The 20,016-nt window shown below is 39.0% G+C and overlaps 1 protein-coding gene across 1 annotated transcript in view; it reads left to right on the forward strand.

Moving 5' to 3' along the window:
• The window catches only part of ADGB (androglobin), a 126,850-nt gene that overhangs the window by 12,672 nt on the left and 94,162 nt on the right, over nt 1-20,016 (forward strand). The window contains exons 9-12 of the mRNA XM_048505347.1: nt 171-303; nt 7,283-7,328; nt 17,179-17,347; nt 18,146-18,209. Coding sequence (XP_048361304.1) covers nt 171-303; nt 7,283-7,328; nt 17,179-17,347; nt 18,146-18,209 — 412 coding nt within the window. The remainder of the gene's footprint in view (nt 1-170; nt 304-7,282; nt 7,329-17,178; nt 17,348-18,145; nt 18,210-20,016) is intronic.

Genomic DNA, 20,016 nt, shown 5'->3' on the forward strand with positions numbered 1-20,016 from the left:
ATTATTTCTGAAGTACTTTGGAAATACTGGAACTTCTAGTGCTCATTTTTAATTGTATTTTTACAGCACGATAGGAACACAGCAGCACTGTGGCAAAAATTATGAGATATATATGTAAATATTTAATTATTTTTTTGTGTTAATTATTGATTGTCTTTTGTTTTATATAGCCATTTTTCACCAGCTGCTTTCAAAAAGGGATCTCTTCCAGCATGCAGCCTTTCATTTGTCATTGAAAATGATGAAAATGCGCTTGATGTTCCTACAGATATGCCTCGCATGAGTACAGATGAGAATTCTCAGGTTAAGCTTTTATGTTCTTCTTATGCAAACTTTCTTCCCTTGATATTGGTAAAATTGTGACCAATATATATTGTTTATTGCATATAGATTTACGTCATTGTTTTTAAAAAAATGCTGCTGAAGTATCTGTTTATTTTAATTGAAAGTGTTTAATGCACAAGGTGAACCTTGCTGGATTAGACAGATAATTTACCTAATAGGTGGTATAGTCCTAAGGTGGGGAGGGGGTAGTTGCACCGTAGCCGGGGTGACACAGCAACTCCACCCCCAATGAAGCTTGTTGCGCTGTGGCCAGCATGCTGACAGGAATTGTTCTATGCAGTTCCATCTACCTTTTTGTCAGTGTACATCTATGCAGGCAAGTGGGATTGTTCCTAGCTTGAAAGGGCTCAGGAAGCTGACTAAAGCTGGGCCTGCCCTGGGAAAAACCCCTCCAGCACTAATGTGGACTGGTGCTGCAATGGTGCAACTGCCTCTGTGTTGTGCTGCTGTGCCACTCCACAGCATCAGTGTGAGAACTGCTGTGCCAGTATAAGTGCCCCTTATGCCAGTGCAAGTGGTGCCAGGATCACACTGCCTCCTGAGGGGTTTGAAGCAGGAATCCAACCAGGATTGCAGTGCTAGTATACTACATCCTAACGTTACCAAACAGATGTCCAGAAAAGATGCGTTAGTAGGGCCTTTGCAGCAACAATTATTCAAGAATACATTGCCTTTGAACAAGGAGGTTCCATTTCACTATTGTTGTTAATAACTATTCGTGACTTTGTCCTCCATTAGTTTGTCTTAACCTCTAAGCCCTCGAAGCAGATTTTCACTCACTACACCTTGTTGCAGTGAATTTCTCTAAGTGCACTGCACATTTTATAAGGAAGTACAACTTTGTTTACCCTGAGTCTGCTGCTATTCAATTTGGAGTGCGACCAAAGTTCTAGTTAGTATTATGTGACACGATTATATTCACTTTCTCCACCCCAAGCACAATTTTAAAATCTCTGTCATTCCTCCCTTACTAATGTGCCAGTACACTGGACCAAATTGGTTCTTTATTATTTGGCACAGAATCAAATTTTTAAATATCAAATGTGACACATAAAACAAACGTAGAACTTCTTGTGGAGGATAGGTATCTTCTCCAATCTGTCTGGTGTTCGGCATGGTAGGATACCTGTTGCTGTATTATTTTGCTTTTAACTAGCTTTCAAACAGATCTATTTTTGGCTTGCAATTTTATATTAGATTGTATTTTTGTATACATTGATGTGTAGGTGTATTTACTGTCTTTTGCTTTGGCTATTTCTTTTTTTTATAATCTGAAGTGATTTGAACCCCTTGAAGCAAACCGTCAAGTTATGTGGACTATTTCCTTGCTACTGAACTATACTTGAGGACTGCAGAATGTGTCTAGAATCTTGATTCATCTATGGCTATTAAAGGTTAATAAAGATAAAAGATAAAGAATATGCTTTCACCCCAGTAAAAGCCCAAAACTATTTTGCCTTTCCTCATAGGAAAGGTGCCATAGGTTCTGGAATTATTCTTCTACATTACCCTTTTTGAGCAGGTAATCACAACTATGAAACGCTTATTCCAAATGTGGCCATACCAAAGCACAGTTGCAATGGCATTATTATGATATTGGTCGTCTTATTTTCAACACCTTTCTTGATAATTCCTAGTGTGGTGAATTTTCCTTTTTCACCATTGCTGTACAATCACAACCCTCAAGATTTTTTCTTGATAGGCTAATTCAGCAGGCATTTGGACTCCCACTCCCAGGGTGTCTTACAGAGGCAAAGATCTCCACGGGGACATCTGGAGGTTTAATGTCCTGGGCAGCCTTCCATTCGGGTCACGTGGGGGACGGAAAATTGCTCCCCCCACACTTATAGCCTGGAGCGCTATCCACAGAGGGCATTTTCTTCCCCAGGGAGTACGGGATGGGGCTGCCCGGCTGCCAGGCTCCATGCTCCTAGGGTCTAGGATCTAGGGTGGCAAAGCTGGGCTGGCCAGCATGGGGCATGTGTGGGCCCAGGTGGCCAGGGGGGCTGGGAGTGACCTGGCACTGCCTCTAATCTCCCTCCCCCCTACTCACTCTTGTGAGAGACCCGCTGGGCTACCATGTGTGCATCAGCTGTCACCCACCCTACCAGCTGCCAGCAGCAGTCGTAGGCAGGAGGCCCATCAGATCACATCGGCTCCATCTGGCTGGGGCAAGGTAAGGTGGGTAAAGTGATGGCCCCAACCTCTTTTATTTCCCTGCAGTCTGCACCACAAGCCCAGGGGTGGGGAGGGGAGGCGAGGACCTGAGATGTCTGTCTTGTCTTGGGGTGCAAAGCGCCTCTCGCCAGCCAGCCAGTTCCAAAGCTCCAGCCCTGGCTTCGACGGCATGCTGCCCCATGTGGGTCTTGGCCATGTGCAGAAAGCAGCTCAGTCCAACCTATGCTGCCACCGGTCTGCGTTCAAGTTGGGTCAAGTAAAGGTGTCCTTTAGAGTAAGCTGTTCCAACGCTGGCTCAGTGAGGCGCAATCCAGAAGAATGAAGCTGCGTGGCCCCAGCAGAGAGCAGTGTGTCTGGCGGGGCGCGGAGTGTGACTGTGTGATTGTTTCCTTGGCTGCTGCCTTCTTCAGGCAGTTGAAGGCATCCCTGGAGGTGGTTGAGCAGCATTCCAGTCCACCCGCGGCAATCGCCTGCTCGAGACACAGCCAGGGGCCTCACCGCTTCTGTCCAAGAGCCCCGGGTGAGCTCCGGCAGAGGTGCAGGTAGGGAAAGTTCCCAGGTGCTCATCTGCTGGGTTCTTTTCCGGCTCCATTTTCCCTAGCTAGCTACACGCCTGGCTGGCTTGAATCTGCAACAGTTGGGCTAGATTTTACCTTTTGGGTCACAAATTACTTAGATCTGAGAATTTCATTAACCTTCATTTTTGCCATATTTGTCATAGTAAGGGAAGAGAGTTCTGTAATCTGTAAGTCCAACTTGACAATGAGAAGTTGACCATAGATAAAGAAGTACCCCGGAAAGATAAAAAAAACCTGCAAAAAAACCCAAACTTTCTAAACAATATTATTGTAAACCTCCCTAAGTCAAAGACACATGCTCACTGAGTCCCCTTTCACTATGTTTACAAATTTTCTTGGAAGTAACTCTCATATTTCAATGGTGTAATAATTTCCAAATACACTTATCCACACAGATTGAATTGTTTGGAGTGAAATTTGGTGGAAAGAGGGGAGATCAGCATTGTTCCCATTTCCTAATGCAAACCCTAGATTGAGACACATTGCAGATATCCACAGAAAATACCCATGCTTATTGTGGGAGGTGTGCTTAATACTTTGAACATCTTACAGGTGTAAAAACTGTAGTTCCCGGAGGTCCAAACTAGATGTTAAGCAGCATTCCATGGGCTCAACACTAAGGTGATGAAAGCATTTTAAAGCTGAACTCAGGCTACTTTTAAAAATATTGTGAGGGTCAAATCCTGATATGGTGCTGTGGGTGGGTGTGGTGGAGACCCAGTGTTTTGAGCCCCATGCCTTTTTGAGAGCCAAAACAGTTGCTGCTATTTTTTTAGCAATTTGAAAAAAAGCAAGGAGGGGAAACAAGATCACCTATCCTGTGAAAGTACTCGTGGTATTTTAAAATGGCCCAAGTTCAGTTCTAGAATCAAAGCAGCAGCTTCTAAGCAGGTCAGATTCATAAATGCTGTAATGTCTAGTTTGACTCTTAGGATATTGATTTAAAATATTAAAGACTCCCCAAGACACAGTCTCAATATGGTTTCCACTCATGTATTAAAAACAATAAAACAAATATAAACTAAAGGCTCAATGAAGAAAAAAAAACAATAACATTCAAATGGTAGTTATAGCACTATAAAACAATAAATTGAATCAGCAGCAATCACTATAGCAAATAAAAAAAGACTTGGATAAGATCACCAGAATCATAGGCAAAAATTAATGAAGTCAGCAAGAAACAGTACAGTCATCTTTTACTTTATTGATACTGCCTATTTAGCCTACAGACCTTGGAAAGCAATGTTTCACTATTATTAGGATACAACAGGGCATACTAATTTAAATAGCTAACATGCTTGGAGGTCCTTTGAGTTTAAATGAACAAAAAGTTTGTCTACAGCCAATGTTACTCTTAAATCCATGCCTGCCAAGAGAGTTTTTCTTTTTCTCACCTTACTGGTATAATAAATAACCTCCATCATACACGGAAGAAGAGTAATCCACAAATTCCTGCAATACTGCAAAAGTGAAGGGGGCAGCCCCATGGTTGTTGCAGTACCTCCCCAGCTCAACTCCACCCACCTCTCCCCACCCTGTGGCGCTTCCTCCACAGTCAGGGCTAAGCCCCTGCCGGTGCAGCAAAGGTGTAGTGGACACTCACTTGGACATTTCCTGAACACAGGCAAGGGCAGGCGGCCCAGCAACAGCCCCACTGCCGCCACTGCTGCTCTCAGGAGGGTGTGGCCATGTAAGGGTGATTCCCCCTCCACATGATTGAATGACCTGTGCCCAGGAACAAACATGTGACCGCACATGTTCCTGTAGTTGCTCCGCTTCACTGATGCTTTTCCATGCTTCCAAAGATTGTAAACCTAGTTCTGCCCCTAAAGAAACATTAGTCACATAACTTGACAACCCTTTGATCTTTCACAAAAAATAATGACAAAAGCTTTCAATTTAGTGTCTCTCTAGGCCTAGATGCATAATGGAGCTCTGTGGAGAAGGTGACCACTGAAATAGTAGAAACGAACCAGACTTCCTTTTGTGGAAAAAAAAGTATGGCCTTTGTTTCCAACTAAAGACCTGTTATGAGCATCTTAAGATGGACCCTCTAAGCCAAATTAACTTGGAAGTGAAGTCCTAACCTTGCTTACTTGCTCTACACGGCCTCCCATTGATTTGCCAGGTTTACTTTTGTTGAGTGATTAAATTTAGAAAATACAATCACCTTTTAGATTTCCCTTGGTTAATTGTCATCCGCTCTGCATTACAATATTCCAAGAAAGTTCTCAATAGTTGTCGTTGACCCACAGGAGATCTAGCCCAACAAAAGTACATTCTTTCTGCATGTAATAATACTGATATTAGGATATTAGCCAGCATAAGAGTAGAAGGAAATTTTAGGTTTCTCAAAAAGTGATGCCATACTCATTTATATACAAATTAAACAGTATTGGATCTGGAAAGTATCCTTGCCTCTACCTTCTGTAAAGGTAGAGAATTGAATAAGTAGCCTTCCAAAATGCAGGAACCTTGAGCCAGAGGAGAATCATATAGCTTGTTGATTAATCAGAACAATTATTGATCAATTGAAGATTTTCCTAATTTGTCCCAATAAATGGTCCCTTGGGATGAAATCAAAAGCTGCCCTGGAGATCCATGAAGGCCACATATAAATAGTTTCAGAATTGATGTATATCTTCCCTGGTAAAATGGTATAAAACTAAGGAATTATCTATTGTAGACCTTCCAGTGACAAAGCTTGCTTATCTGGATTCCTAGAATCTTTTCAGAAATCACACAGTCCAATAATCTCTGAAATATCAAATTCAAATTATCAATAAATAAATAACAAAAGAAGCATAGAGTTTTCCTAGTGAATATGTAAAAGACCAACTGGGTAATAAGTATGTAGATTTATCCTATCAGTCTTTTTTTTATGGATAGATACTATAATTACTTGCCTCCACATGTGTGGGATTATAACAGCTCTCATTTATCACTGGAAAAAAATTGAGCCAATACACCCAATAATAATATTAACAGTAAAATTAGCCTTGAGGAAATGATAATATTTTTATTTGACGTGTGAAGTTTCTAATTAACTTAAAATTATGCAGATAGTCTAGGTCTTCTGTGAGGGCTGCATTGGGTATGCAAGAACTTTTGTAACGTGACTGGCAGCTTGACATGGGTACCGGCAGTAATCAAAACAAACGCTTTTCTCCTGTATATGAAGATATGTTGAAATTTTACTCCGTTGTGTGCAATATTACATAAAGCAAGAGTGGTTACATATACAATAAGAGTGAACTTAGCATTTATATTATAAGCATTATTGAACCATTATAATACTTCCTTTGTTATAGATTTTGTTGGAAATGGTATATCATAATTTTCAGTTTTATCCTTGCTGGTTTTTTTATCTTTGCCACAACTTGAGATTCATTAGTTAAAAGCTGCTGTATAACTCTTAGCTTTAAAAGCTCTTAGGGTTGACAGTTATGGTTTCCAGTCTGCACAAAATAGTATAATTATAGAACTCTGCTTCTTTTCTCTTGAAAGGTTAGTGAGCAAGAAAAGTCAAGGTCAAGTTAGTAAATTGCTGAAAGACTATGGCAAAATGGTGGGACGCAAAACATAATCAATATGAAAAAGATGGAAAGTGTAAAAACTTGATTTCTTTTTTTTCACCTTTATGGCAGCTTAAATAATTTTTTAAACCATTCAAATAACTACAATTAAAAATTTGGAATCTGCACTCTGAGTTAATAGCTTGAAGACCAAGTCTGGCTTTCATTTTGAGTAATTCAGTGTTTGAAGCCTTATTCTTAACCATGTTTCCTCAAAAGTAAGAACCATTTTGTTTACCTGGGATTTCCTCCCACGTATTTATGCTCATGATTGCTACTTTGACCTAGGTGTGATTTAGGGGAACAAGCCAAAGAAGGTCTACTCAGCTGTAAGTCCCATTTTAATTCTAAATGAAGCTTGTTCCCAGGAAAGTTTTCTTTAGGATTGCAGCCTTTAGAAAAGTGCTATCCTGAACAAAAGTTCTACTATTTTAAATCTACAGAGTGTATCATCCATTTAATGTAATTTGTTAATATTGAAAAAACATCATCACCCTGTTGAAATAATTACCACAGAAACCCTTTTGATAATGCCATGATTTTGCTTCCTACTATTATTTTCAAAAATTATTATAAATAAGAGTGTGTGTGTTTTTCATTTTGTAGGATGATAATATTGGCCAGCAACATATTATAGAAGGAACCATGAAAGGTAAACAAATATATCTAATAATGGCATCATGAAATTTTTAAAATTAAAATAGAAAGATAAAAATAGAGCACTAGTTCAGAAAATGCTGTTATTTTACTGTTTGTGAAAACTTTTAAGATTTTCAACACAGTGATTGAGATAGAATGGTTCTATAATTCAAGTTGTTTGTGAAACACAAAATTGAATTGGAAAGCAAATTTAGAACTGACATGTGTAGACTATCGCATTTATTTCAAAAACATTTTTAAGTGGAAAAGAAACTAGGGAAACAGGTGTCATCGCGGGTTTGAAGAGGCTGTTATGTGTGATGATGTCTTTCTGTTTCAGTTTTCTCTCTTAGTGATTTATGCCAAGATGATTGTCTTGCTGTTTCAGTTTCTCTTTATACGTTTTTTATAATCAGTCCAATGCTAAGCAAAGTACCGTGATATACTCGCGTATAAGCTTCCATTCGCGATATAAGTCGAGGCACCTAATTTTACCTACAAAAAACTGGGAAAAACTTATTGACTCAGCGGAGTAAGTCGAGGGTGGGAAATGCAGCAGCTGCTGGTAAATTTCAAAAATCAAAAATAGATGCCAATAAAATTACATCAATTAAGGCATCAGTAGGTTAAATGTTTTGAATATTTATTTGCAAAGAAAAACAGTAAACTGGCTCTGTAAGTGGAAAAGAGGGTCAACAAGAACAATATGGTATCAACAATAACTTTAAAAGTACAAAAAAACCTAAGCTCAACCAGCAAACCAAGCTAAAAAACACTAAGAGTTAAAATCCTCCAAAATTGATTCCTCTATCATCATCTATTGTATGGTCCAAAATGTAACCCAATCTTAGGATTTTAAAGAGGCATATTATCAGAGATGGAAAATCTACTATTAGCTTCCATTGTAAACAATGGGGATGGGTCATCCCCTTTGGGGGTCAATAACTTTGGATCCCCTGAACCCAAACTTCACCAAACCTGGCTGGTATCATATAAATAGATTCCTTTCTGATGAGACCAGCCAGGCTTCTGGTGAAGTTTGAGATTCTAGAGGGTCCAGGTTATGGACCCTCAAAAGGGTAGCCCCATCTACTAATAGCTCCCATTGAAAACACTAATGGGGAATGGGGGCACCTCATTTGAGGTCCATAACTTTGGACCCCTGAACCAACCATTACCAAACTTGGGTGGTATCATCAGGAGGTTCTTCTCGAGGGTACCCTTTGAAATTCTTGGTGCCGCTAGCATAAACATCTGCGCCCCTGCTGGCCGGCAAAAAGTAAAAAACAAAAAACACAAAATATTTAATGACCCGTGATATAAGTCGAGGGGAGCTTTTTTTCAGCATTAAAAATGTGCTGAAAAATTCGACTTATACATGAGTATATACGGTATATACCCTTCCTCAATCCACTGAATTGGCTAGGTTTAGAAGGGTATAAGAGTTTACGTTTAGTATAGTACTGAAAATCCCTTTATTAAATACACAAAAATTGAGTTTATTGTTTGTTTATTTTTCAATTGCATATGTAGCCCATCCCTTCCTCACTCATGGCTTAAAGTTACCGTGAATTACAAAACATGAAGCATTTTAAGTCAAACAGCAAAGATGTAGTAAGCAAAACAGTGCATTGTGGCTACAGGGGATTACAGGAATAGAAACAATGGAAGCAAAAAAAATTGTCTAAGGAGGGACCCCCAATCTTATGGCGTGTGGGTACTTTGTAGAATTTTCAGAGGGGAAAGTGAACACCATCCCAAAATGGCTGCCAAATGAGGTACACAGCCAAACACAATATCTCCCAGCCTCAGTTTACAGAGGAACTGCAGATGGAAAAAAAAAAAATAAAAAAAAGAAATGAAAAAAAAATTGAGGGAAAGCCTGAAGGGGTGGAACTCCAAGCCTGAATGCTTTCAAAATCCTCATAATCGTCCAGGAGGGCTGGAATCTGCAGCTACCATTTCAGCCATGGAAAACCTTTTCATTTCCAACAACGGCAGTAGTAGTAATAAGTTTATTGTCTTCCCAGTCTCCACATATACAGCATCCCTCTGAAGATTCCTTTAACCACAGATGCAGGCGAAAACATCAGGAGAAAATGCTACTAGAGCACTCCACATACAGTGCAGAAACCACACAACACCCTGTTGGTAGGATGGTTAGAAAGGATAAAGGCATTGCATTTAAAAAAAGGATGGATACAAACAACAAACATTGCAGTAGACTACCTACTGGCCTTATGTTGTATGCCATTTATAAGAATCGTCTTCTTTGAATATTTCTAAGTTGGGTGCGATTTTGTGAAGTAGCAGATGCTTATGGGAGTCTCACCTGACAACTTGCCACAGTCAAGTTTGTCTGAATAGACAGTTGCTGATTTTACCTGCTTGAAAGGTGGTGCCTTCAAAAGGCCTTTGTTCAGACTAGTGCAGCTGCCAAGTGATGGAATATATAGCAAGAGAGGTTGTTCTCCTGCAGGTATCTGGGCCCAAAGCAATGCAATAGCCTTGAATCCGGACCTGGTAGCTGATTGATAACCAGTGATGTTATTGGTGCAGAAAGTGGAATAATATGCACATTCCACTTTAGTGCCTGGTAGTAGATGTGCTATGGTTATCTGTACTAAAGAATTTGAGTTTCAGGGAGTTGCATTTAAGTGCAGACCTATATAGGAGAGAAAGCAGATAATAGTGAGGGGTCCATATCCTTAAGGGTACTTTAGCATGGATCCCATATGGTCAGATCTTCCGGCTTAGAGCTGTGGGAGGCTTATCTGGGGAATTCAAGATTAGCTCTGTGCACTCTCACACACGCCTACAGCTGGGTGACCTTGGGCTAGTCACAGCTGAGTTTCGGAGCTCTCTCAGCCCCCCACCCACTTCACAGGGTGTTTATTGTGAGAGGGGAAGGAGACAAGGAGATTGTATAGCCTCTTTGAGTCTCCACTACAGGAGAGAAAGGGGGATATAAATCCAAGCTACTCCTACTCCTACTCCTCCTCTTCTTCTTCCACTGAATCAAGAGTTGCTACTAGTACGAATGTTTGTTCTGCATCATAAAGCAGAGACCTCTATAGAATGTCAAAAGATCTTAAAATGACATTTTGAACATACAGTTTGTATGTGTGTCCGCAGGTGTGTAAACAAACCATAATTGTTGAAATTAGTCAAATGGGATTTTTGTACCATTCAATCTACAGCCTGAAGGTACAAAGTGCATATATTATAGGTTATATTTTTTTCTTCAGAAGTTCTAAGTTTGGAATGTGCAAATTTACATTGCTTTGCTCCTTTTAATTTTTGTACAATCCCACTTGTACCCTTCCTATTCTCTTTAGCAAAATTCCCATTTTTTCTTGTTTCTCTTACCTCCTTTTTTTGTTCTGTGCCATTTTTTACATGACTGCAATAAAAACAAGCCACAATTTAAGTGGAAATGCTTCTGATGTTGTTAGTATGATCAGGGAAAAAGAATGGCTACAGTTTTATGCCAAAAGTGAAGAAGGCGTAGTGGAAATTTGACATTTTGAGCTAAACCAGAGATGATACTCAAATTCAGTAACTTCCTTACTTGCATTTGCTAAGAAAATTTCACACATGCTCGCAATATGCCACATGCTTGAGTAGTCTATTACAGCAGTTCTTACAGCACTTAGCAGAGTCCCCTGAGATGTGATTTTTTTAAGACTTACTTAAAAAAAACACACACACACAAAGCTGCAAATGTATACTATGCTGAGCTTTTTGGAAGTATTATCTCCTCTCTTTTTTTATTGCCAAAACTAAAAGGTTTAGGGATATAAAGGCCAGATGTCTGCCAGATATATTTTCAGTTGTACAGGAATATAGTCCAGTGTCAATAATGGCATTTCTTTCATCTTCAGTCCTCTTTCTGAAGACTGCTTGAAGAATTTTCACTGTTTAAAAGGCTGGTTATAAATCGTTTTGCTTCAGGTGAAAAGGATTCTTTTAAGCCACAAAAAATTTAAAATTTGGGGCAATGGAAATAAGTTACAGTGCTATAACTTGAAAACTGAGTCCAGAAAGATACTGATCTTGTGCTTCAGAAAATTAAGAATGAAACTATCAAAACGTTTTTACATTCTCCTTTTAAATTTATTTATTTATTTATATTTTCAATTTAAATCCCGTCCTCCCCCGCAGGGCTCAGGGCTGTGAACAGCAGAATAGTAAAACAGTAAAAGTCAATACAATGAGGCAATAAAACAATCAACAGTAACAGCAGCAAATGGCAAAACCTACTCCCTTTCATATACACGGGAGGCTAAGATGGTAATATGGGAATCAAATACAGCAATCAACCCGGCTGGCCTGATGGAAATGCCTGGTGGAATAGCTCTTGTAATATTGGTCTTCAATTATTTGATATAAGAATCTACAAATGATGATATGTGGCTACAATAATGGATTGTTCCAAGTATACTGAAGATTCATTAGTCTTCTATGGTAATGGGTATTGATTGATTGACTGATTGATTTTATAAAAATTTCTACCCTGCCCTCACTAGGGCCACCAAATCGACTACCAATACAATGTAAAATTACATGTTTAAAACCACTAAAATCAACCAACAGAAAATTGTCAGTGTCAAAACAAATTTGGGCCAATTTGAAATCGTGTCACTCAACATAAAGAACAGAAGGCTTGTAGCTTGAGAGTGGAAATTAATTTTAGCCAGTATTAGAATGTTGAAATCCAAGCTTTCGTTTCTTGTCTCTGTTGGCCTAGTGCAGGGGTAGGGAACCTGCGGCTCTCCAGATGTTCAGGAATTACAATTCCCATCAGCCTCTATCAGCATGGCCAATTGGCCATGCTGGTAGGGGCTGATGGGAATTGTAGTTCCTGAACATCTGGAGAGCCGCAGGTTCCCTACCCCTGGCCTAGTGTGTGTGCTGGTTTTTTTCAAGCAGTGGCGTAGCTATAATGGGGACATCCAAGGACAAACGCCCTGGGCACCCCGGTGAGCGCTCCCGGTGAGTCACATGGGGGCAGAAAATTGCCCCCCACACCCGTCCCCCTCCCCCCTGCCTTGATACAAATTGGAATTCCATAAAGTATCTGTGGAACCATTTTTGCCAAATAAATTTTGAGCATGGCTGGAAGATATTTGTTGCCTTTAAAGTGATAAAAATGTTTCAAGGAGACTAGGAGTCTTTTGATGTTTTTGTAGTTTTTATATGGTGAGCGAACCAGCTGTTATTAAAACTAAAGGTTATGCCTAAGTATTTACATTGCCTCACCTGTTCTTAGGAATCCTTTCTGTTCCCCAAAAGTGGGTGTGCCAAGATTTTACAAACACCATGATTTTGGGTTTTCTCATAGTTTATGGTTAGGTGGTTTAGTTTACAATATCAGTGGAAAGCTTGAATGCAACTTGAAGACTAATTCTTCTTGATAATATCGCTGTGACATCTGCATATAGCAAGAATGGAGTAGAGTGAACTTTGCTTGCCTTGAAAACCCTTCAGGGTTGGCATAATGCACTTCAACTGGACAGTTTCTTTTCTTAAGTCAAGTATCGTTTTAAAAAAGAGCACTGATATTGGAAGTGAAGTGTTGTGATATGAAGACTTGTGCGTATTTTTTTCCAGAAATGTAGTCTTGTGTGACCTTTTTTTAACCTACTGATAATTTATATTTATAAAGCGCTACTGTGTCCCCCATCTTTTGTATGCTGCTGAAGTGTGGGGCTGGAAGAATGTCAATCTAACCAAATTGACATTGTCCAAAATTTCTTTTTGAGACATATCTTAGCCCTTCCCTAAGGGATCCTTGTGATATCAATGAGAATGGAAGCTTCCTTGCCCTCAATCAGGTTCTGTGTACATCTGACCATTCTAAAATTTTGGAAATTATGTAAAAATTCCAAAATAAATGTCCTCAGTGTCCAATCTTTCAATCTTCTGTTTCTTAAGTAATATTCTAATGTGTTATTCAATCCCTGACAATTTATTGAATAACTTACCGTATATACTTGTGTATAAGTCGACCCGCATATAAGTCGAGGCATCTAATTTTACCACAAATAACTGGGAAAACTTATTGATGGCTCAAGTGATATAAGAGGTCGAGGGGTGGGAAATGCAGCAGCTACTGAGTAAATTTCAAAAATAAAGAAATAGATACCAATAAAAAATTACATTAATTGAGGCATAGAGTAGGTTAAATGTTTTTTTTGAACATTTATTTCAAAGAAAACAGTGTAAACTAGCTCTGTAGAGTAAGCTGGAAAAGAGGGGTCCCAACAAAAGAACAATATATGGGTATCAACAATAACTTTAAAAGTACAAAAACCTTAGTTTTTTTTTTTGTAAGAAAGGGTTTTAAAACAATGGATCTTACAATAAAAACTGGAATGGAAGGTATGCCTGTTCACTGTGACTCAAAACTACCCTGCTTTTTTTAAAAAGAATAGTTCATTATTTTTTAGTGTACATATTTTTTAAAAATTGCACATGGTAGGTGTCATTTTTAGAAGAAACATTCACACAACCCTGTCAGGGAGGGAATGTTTATATTAGCAGTAAATTCAACATTTCAGAGGTATCTTTAGGAGACCCTTCTGATGAAAGTACCACCCAGGTTTGGTGAAGCATGGTTCAGGGTCCAAAGTTATGGACCCTCAAAAGGGTAGCCCCATCTACTATTGCAGCTTCCATTGCAAACAATGGGGGGATGGGAGTACCCCTTGGGGATCCATAACTTTGGACCCCTGAGTCCAGGCTATCACTGAAACCTGGAGTGGTATCAACAGAAGAGATTATCCTGATGATATCACCCAGGTTTAGGTGAAGTTTGGTTCAAGAGGGTCCAAAGGATTATGGACCTCTTTCAAAAATGTAACCCCATCTCCTATTAGCTCCCATTGGAAACAATGGGGATGGGGACATCCAACAGCACTGAAGTCCATAATTCTGAACCCCTGAACTAAACTTTATAACACTTCTGTTGGTATCATCAGAAGTGTCACCTGATGATAGCCACAGAGGAATTTTGATGCCACTAACCTAAAAAACTGCGCCCCTGGAGTAACCGACAAAGAAGTAAAAACTCTCAAAAATATTTTTTAAAATACACCTACACTCATGTATAAGTCGAGGGGCTTTTTTTCAACACAAAAAATGTGCTGGAAAAAAAACTCTGGATTCTATACATGGAGCATTGCTATATTATGTGACAATTGTCCACTGAAAGACTGGGAGTACAGCTCGGATACTTTGCTCAACAGAACAACAATTTTACAATCCAAATTTTCACCATGGTTTAAACTTTTCCAAAATAAAAGCCCTTATTTACCTAATGTTACTATTCCAAAATGTAGAGTGGCCTTGACCGCCTTGTGCTTCCAAACCATGTCAACAGCAGTATTGACTGGAAGATATAGCAAACTGCCAAAGGAACAATGGCACTATATTTGTGGAGAGTCTGTCATGAAGGATCTTCCACATTATGTTTTATCCTGTCCACTCTATGTGATACCCTGGGCCACATTTCTTGATGGATTACTGAGAGGTTTAAACTGGCAACCTGACCTTGAAAAGATGGTATTTTTGCTATCAGATGATGATTCTTATGTTATAAGATGTCTTTGTGCAGTAAAAACAATGAGGGTCAATGAGATCTCAAAGAAACCAAGTCTATAGAATCTATTAGTGTGGATATTTTAGTTAATTTGTAATCTCTCTTTTTCACATTGTGTGAACTGCTCATTTGTTTTAATTTTAATGTCTTATTCTTACTGCACTTATTTTGTAACGGCTTTTGGCTATGCACAAGTCATATTTGACTAGCTATTAACTGTATACTCAGGATCTGTTGTCCCTTTGATACGTATGTCTTTGATTCAGATTTTTAGAACTACACTCCCCATTTCTATAGTTTAGAAATTGTATATTAAAAATCCACAGCAAAGTATCCTATTAAAATTCAAGTTGTATGTTTAAATCTATAAAATATGCACATGCAGTTGTGAGATTTTCAGAAATGTGCACAATTCCCTCAGTGCTTTCCTTTCCAGAAGAATGAATGTTGTTGTTATTTCTTGGATTATGCCTTCATGTAGCTAAGCATGGTTATATGGTTCTAGGGTGATTAAGCTGTGCCAAGTGGACAGTTTGAAGGCATCAGTATCTTCGGTTTTACTGTATGTCAAAAACTTTGGTTGGGTGCAGTTTTAAAGATGTTTAGCAGGCGTCCTTGTGTTCTTAGGTATAATTTGGGAAGTGTTCATTGTCAGCATGCTTCAGTGCTGATATAGAGAGACCTCTAGAGGTGAAAGCTATGGTCTGCAGCTTTTCATTTATTTGGCATTTTCATGAAGATGATTTATGGTGTCCATAACTTTTGTTTCGGTTCATTCACAGCCTTCAAAATATCTGCCAAAATACATTTATTCCTTCTTTTTGAAGCCCTTCTGAAAATTACTAATCTTCAACATAAATGCTTTCAAGAACGTTCTAGAATTTTATTTAAAGCCATAATAGATAAATTCTGTCTTTTTTGGTTTGGTGTTCATGAGTTTTTCTTTTAAAAAAAATAACCTCATGGCAAGAATAAAGGGGAGGAAATCTGATTAGTCTCCAAGAGCTGTGTTTCATCTTCTAATGAATGCACATGCACACACCAGTGGTGCTAAGCACATGTGATTTATTGTGCACCTTGCAAATTGTAGTTCCCATCACTATTCCATTTTTGCTAAAAAGCACACATTTGACCACAAGAAAAGCATGGGAGACGAGGTAACAAAAAACAATGAAAATGTGCAATCCATGTCAGACAAATAATGACTGTATTGATCATCTTTGAATTGAAGGTAACCATTACAGTACAGTGGAACCTCGGTTATTGTTGACATCTGTTTTCGTCAGTTTCGGGTTTCTCCGATTCTTTGGGTGAAAATGTTGTTTCAGTTTTCATTGGTTGGCTCGGTTATCGCCGGTTTTTAGATCATGCTGCAGCGCTGCTTGTACTGCTAAATCCAACGAAACCATCAGCAACTCATTCTTGCCAATGTAGCTTAGCTACATTGCTTGCCAATGGGAGCCTCAGTTTTCATTGGTTTCGATTTTCGCTGAGGTAATCCAGATGGATTACCAACGAAAACTGAGGTTCCACTGTATTCTAATTTTCTAAGCAAAAGGGAGAATGAGCTTGGCCAATAAACACCAAGTGACTACTTAGCCAAGTGATCTGCAGTGCAATTTAGTGTTTCAACTACAGTAAGAGGTTAGCATTTTAAAAAAGAATCTGGGCATGCATTTATGGAGCTGCTGGTACATGCCCATGTGCAGAATCATATTTTACATAGGCTGTAGAAATCTGGGAAATGAAGACTAGTTTGTAATGGATACATATATTTTAAGTAGGACAAATTTGTATTCCAGCCTGTGCTGGAGAGATTTTTTTTAAAAAAATTCAAATTGATTTTAGTAGTTCGACCTATACAAATCTGTATTTTTGTCTGTTAATTAATATTATTAATGGAAGCAACATATTATAAATTTCTTATTGTTAGGAATCATAAAAACCAACTTCAAATAGATTAGTTCAAAGCATGTTGAGAAAATGCCAGTTATTTAGCCAAATTCATAAAAAAATAAGATATCAATTGAAACAAATGGCTACAGCTATGTTTCTGTCTACTTGCATCACCAGTGACTTAGTAGTTGCTTTTCTTTAATGCTGAAAGAGTTATGGTGTGAGGGGCGAGGAGGCTAAGGCTCTTGCAGGCATATACTGGATAACTCTCTGTCTTCTATTTTACTAATTAAGCCAGTACAAATACAACCTTCCCTGTTCAAGGTATAATTTTAACTTGTAGAAATCTCTGTTATCTCTGCAGAGGAATCGGTTGAAAAAATAAGTACTGATGCCACTCCGATGTTGGACTTAATTGACCCTGGCTTAGGCAACAATTTGATAAATAAGTCTCAGGAAAAAATTGAGACAGAAAAGAGTCCGATTTCCAAAGAAATATGGATAGACTATGAAGATTTCTATACTTGTTTTCAGTAAGAAGCATTATTTTGTTGTCCAATTTACAGTATTGTTGTATTACCATCATTAATTCTTGGCTGCAGCCAGTCATTAGCAGAAGATTCACAGATGTTTTTGTCTGTACATTCAGCAGCCCCCACCAAACCCCATAAGAATGTACTTTTTTGAGCTGAGGGCTGAGGTCCCATGGAGGCAAAAAGCCATGTAGGTGGGAGCAGGCAGAGAGGACGTGGAAGGGTGCAAAATTGCCTTTCTACAAGCCCAGTTTCTGGCGTTGGAAGAGGGAAGTGGAGCAGTTTTGCAGCTTTCCACCTTCTCACTGCATTCAGTCCCTAACCCATGTAGCTTTTTGTCCATGCAGGTCCTGCAGCTCCAAGAATCAATCTGTTTTTTACCACATAACTCCTTGATTGTCTAAAGTATTTCATTGTGCCTCTTGTTGCCAATCATACCCAACATGCCTGACTGACAATGTACATTCTTCTGTCTCTGCCCCTGCATAAAAAAAGCCTGTTTACTCTTTCATATGGGAAAAAACCTTCATCTGGCAACCAATCATAAGGAGGGGGAAACAATCAGAATATTTAAAAGATGTTCTCTTTCTGTTCTCAGGGATAGAGAAAGGATGTTCTCAGTTAAATAGTTACAAAGTTTGATTTGTTTAATCTGCCAATGCTGAATAACTGTTCAAGAGGCAGAGTGACTATCTGAACACACATTTTTGTAATTAAACAAAATGTGGCATGAGAGAGAAATTTGTTCATAAATTTAATGCTTACATAAGAACATTTTTTCTTTTATTTTCCATCTAGGAATTTATATGTTTTCCATAAACCCAATACTTATGCATACAGCTATCAGAAATCAGATTTTAGGGTAAGTGTATCAATTACATGATTTATTTATCTCTATTTAAGCGACAAGGTATACCATAATTTTGAATATATGCTTTAAATGTATTGTGTTAATCAATAAAACACCACTTACAACAACAGGCCAGTATAAGAAAGATTCATATTTTTAAAAACCTTGTTAATTGACATTAAAGACCTCTGCCAACAGATAAAAGGTAAGTTAGGGTGTGTAACAGACTTCCCTCTGTGATACACCTCTGAAGATGCTCGCCACAGATGCAGGTGAAACGTTAGGAACAAGATCCACCAGACCATGGCCACACAGCCCAGAAAACCCACCACAACCAGAAGCTGTATCATTTGGGACTCTTTAGTTTGGAGAGGAGACGTCTGAGGGGGGATACGATTGAAGTCTTTAAAATTATGCACGGGGTAGAAAATGTCGACATAGAGAATTTTTTTCTCTTTCTCACTATACTAGAACCAGGGGGCATACATTGAAACTGCTGGGGGGATGAATTAGGACTAATAAAAGGAAACATTTCTTTACGCAACGCATGATTGGTGTTTGGAGTATGCTGCCACAGGAGGTGGTGATGGCCACTAACCTGGATAGCTTTAAAAGGGGCTTGGACTGATTTCCACCTTCCACCTGATTAATGGAGAAGTTGATCTATGGCTACCAATCTTGATCCTCCTTGATCTGAGGTTGCAAATGCCTTGGCAGGCCAGGTGCTCGGGAGCAGCAGCAGCAGAAGGTCATTACTTTCACATCTGCATGTGAGCTCCCAAAGGCACCTGGTGGGCCACTGCGAGTCGCAGAGTACTAGATGGACTCTGGTCTGATCCAGCAGGCTCTTTCTTATGTTCTTATGCCTTCCGTTGATTTTTAAAATACCACCTGATGGAAAACCTGAAGAATGAAAAAAGCTTGCACAATATTTAGTATTATTTTGGTTAGTCCTGATAAACATATTACATGGAGGGGTGGTGTGTGTGTGTGTAATGTAATATTGTAGTTTAGTTGCCAACTGAGTAGATCATTATTTATCAAAATGGATCTAATCTTCCTCTTCCAGCCCAAGAGCCTTTCTCCAGCTTAAGTGGTTCTTTCTCCAACGGAAGAGCCACTTAATTTGGAGGAGAGCTATTTAGATTGGAGAAAGGCTTTAAACCTTAACCAAAAGAAAAGATGGGGTAAAATATTTTCATAAATATATTGTCGAAGGCTTTCAATGACCCGGAACCACTTGAAGTAGCTGTGTGAGTTTCACAGACTGTCGATCAACCGTGCTTTCTAGCAACATTCTCTCTGGCGATTTTATAGCCTACATCTGTGGCTGGCATCTTCAGAGGATCTGAAGATCCTCTGAAGATCTGAGGATCTGAAGATCCTTCTGAAGTGACGCCAGCCACAGATGCAGGCTAAACGTCCAGGAGAGAATGCTGTCTCTAAGCTGGCTCATACAGCCCGGAAACCACACAGCACCCATTTTCATAAATACATTTTGCATATTGAAGTTGTAAGTTAGGGGTAGGATCCACCCCAGTGAATCTAAAGTAATTTATACCAAAATGTAATATCAGATTCTGTAATAAAGAATGCAATCTACTTGTCCTCTTCTGTAATTGGATCAGGCAGAAGGAGTTTCCACTTTTGTCACTGCAGTATGCATGGACAGAGCAACAGCTCATAAATGTCAATGTCTTTCCAATAAGGCAGTCTGTCTTTGCATGGGGTTTGGAGTTCCTGTGGAATTCTGGACTGAGTAACATGTAATCAGTTTTATGTACCATATTATGTTTGATGTGAGAACCAGTATGGTGTC

The sequence above is a fragment of the Sphaerodactylus townsendi genome, linkage group LG01 (genome assembly GCF_021028975.2).
Source record: "Sphaerodactylus townsendi isolate TG3544 linkage group LG01, MPM_Stown_v2.3, whole genome shotgun sequence".
NCBI lineage: Eukaryota > Metazoa > Chordata > Lepidosauria > Squamata > Sphaerodactylidae > Sphaerodactylus > Sphaerodactylus townsendi.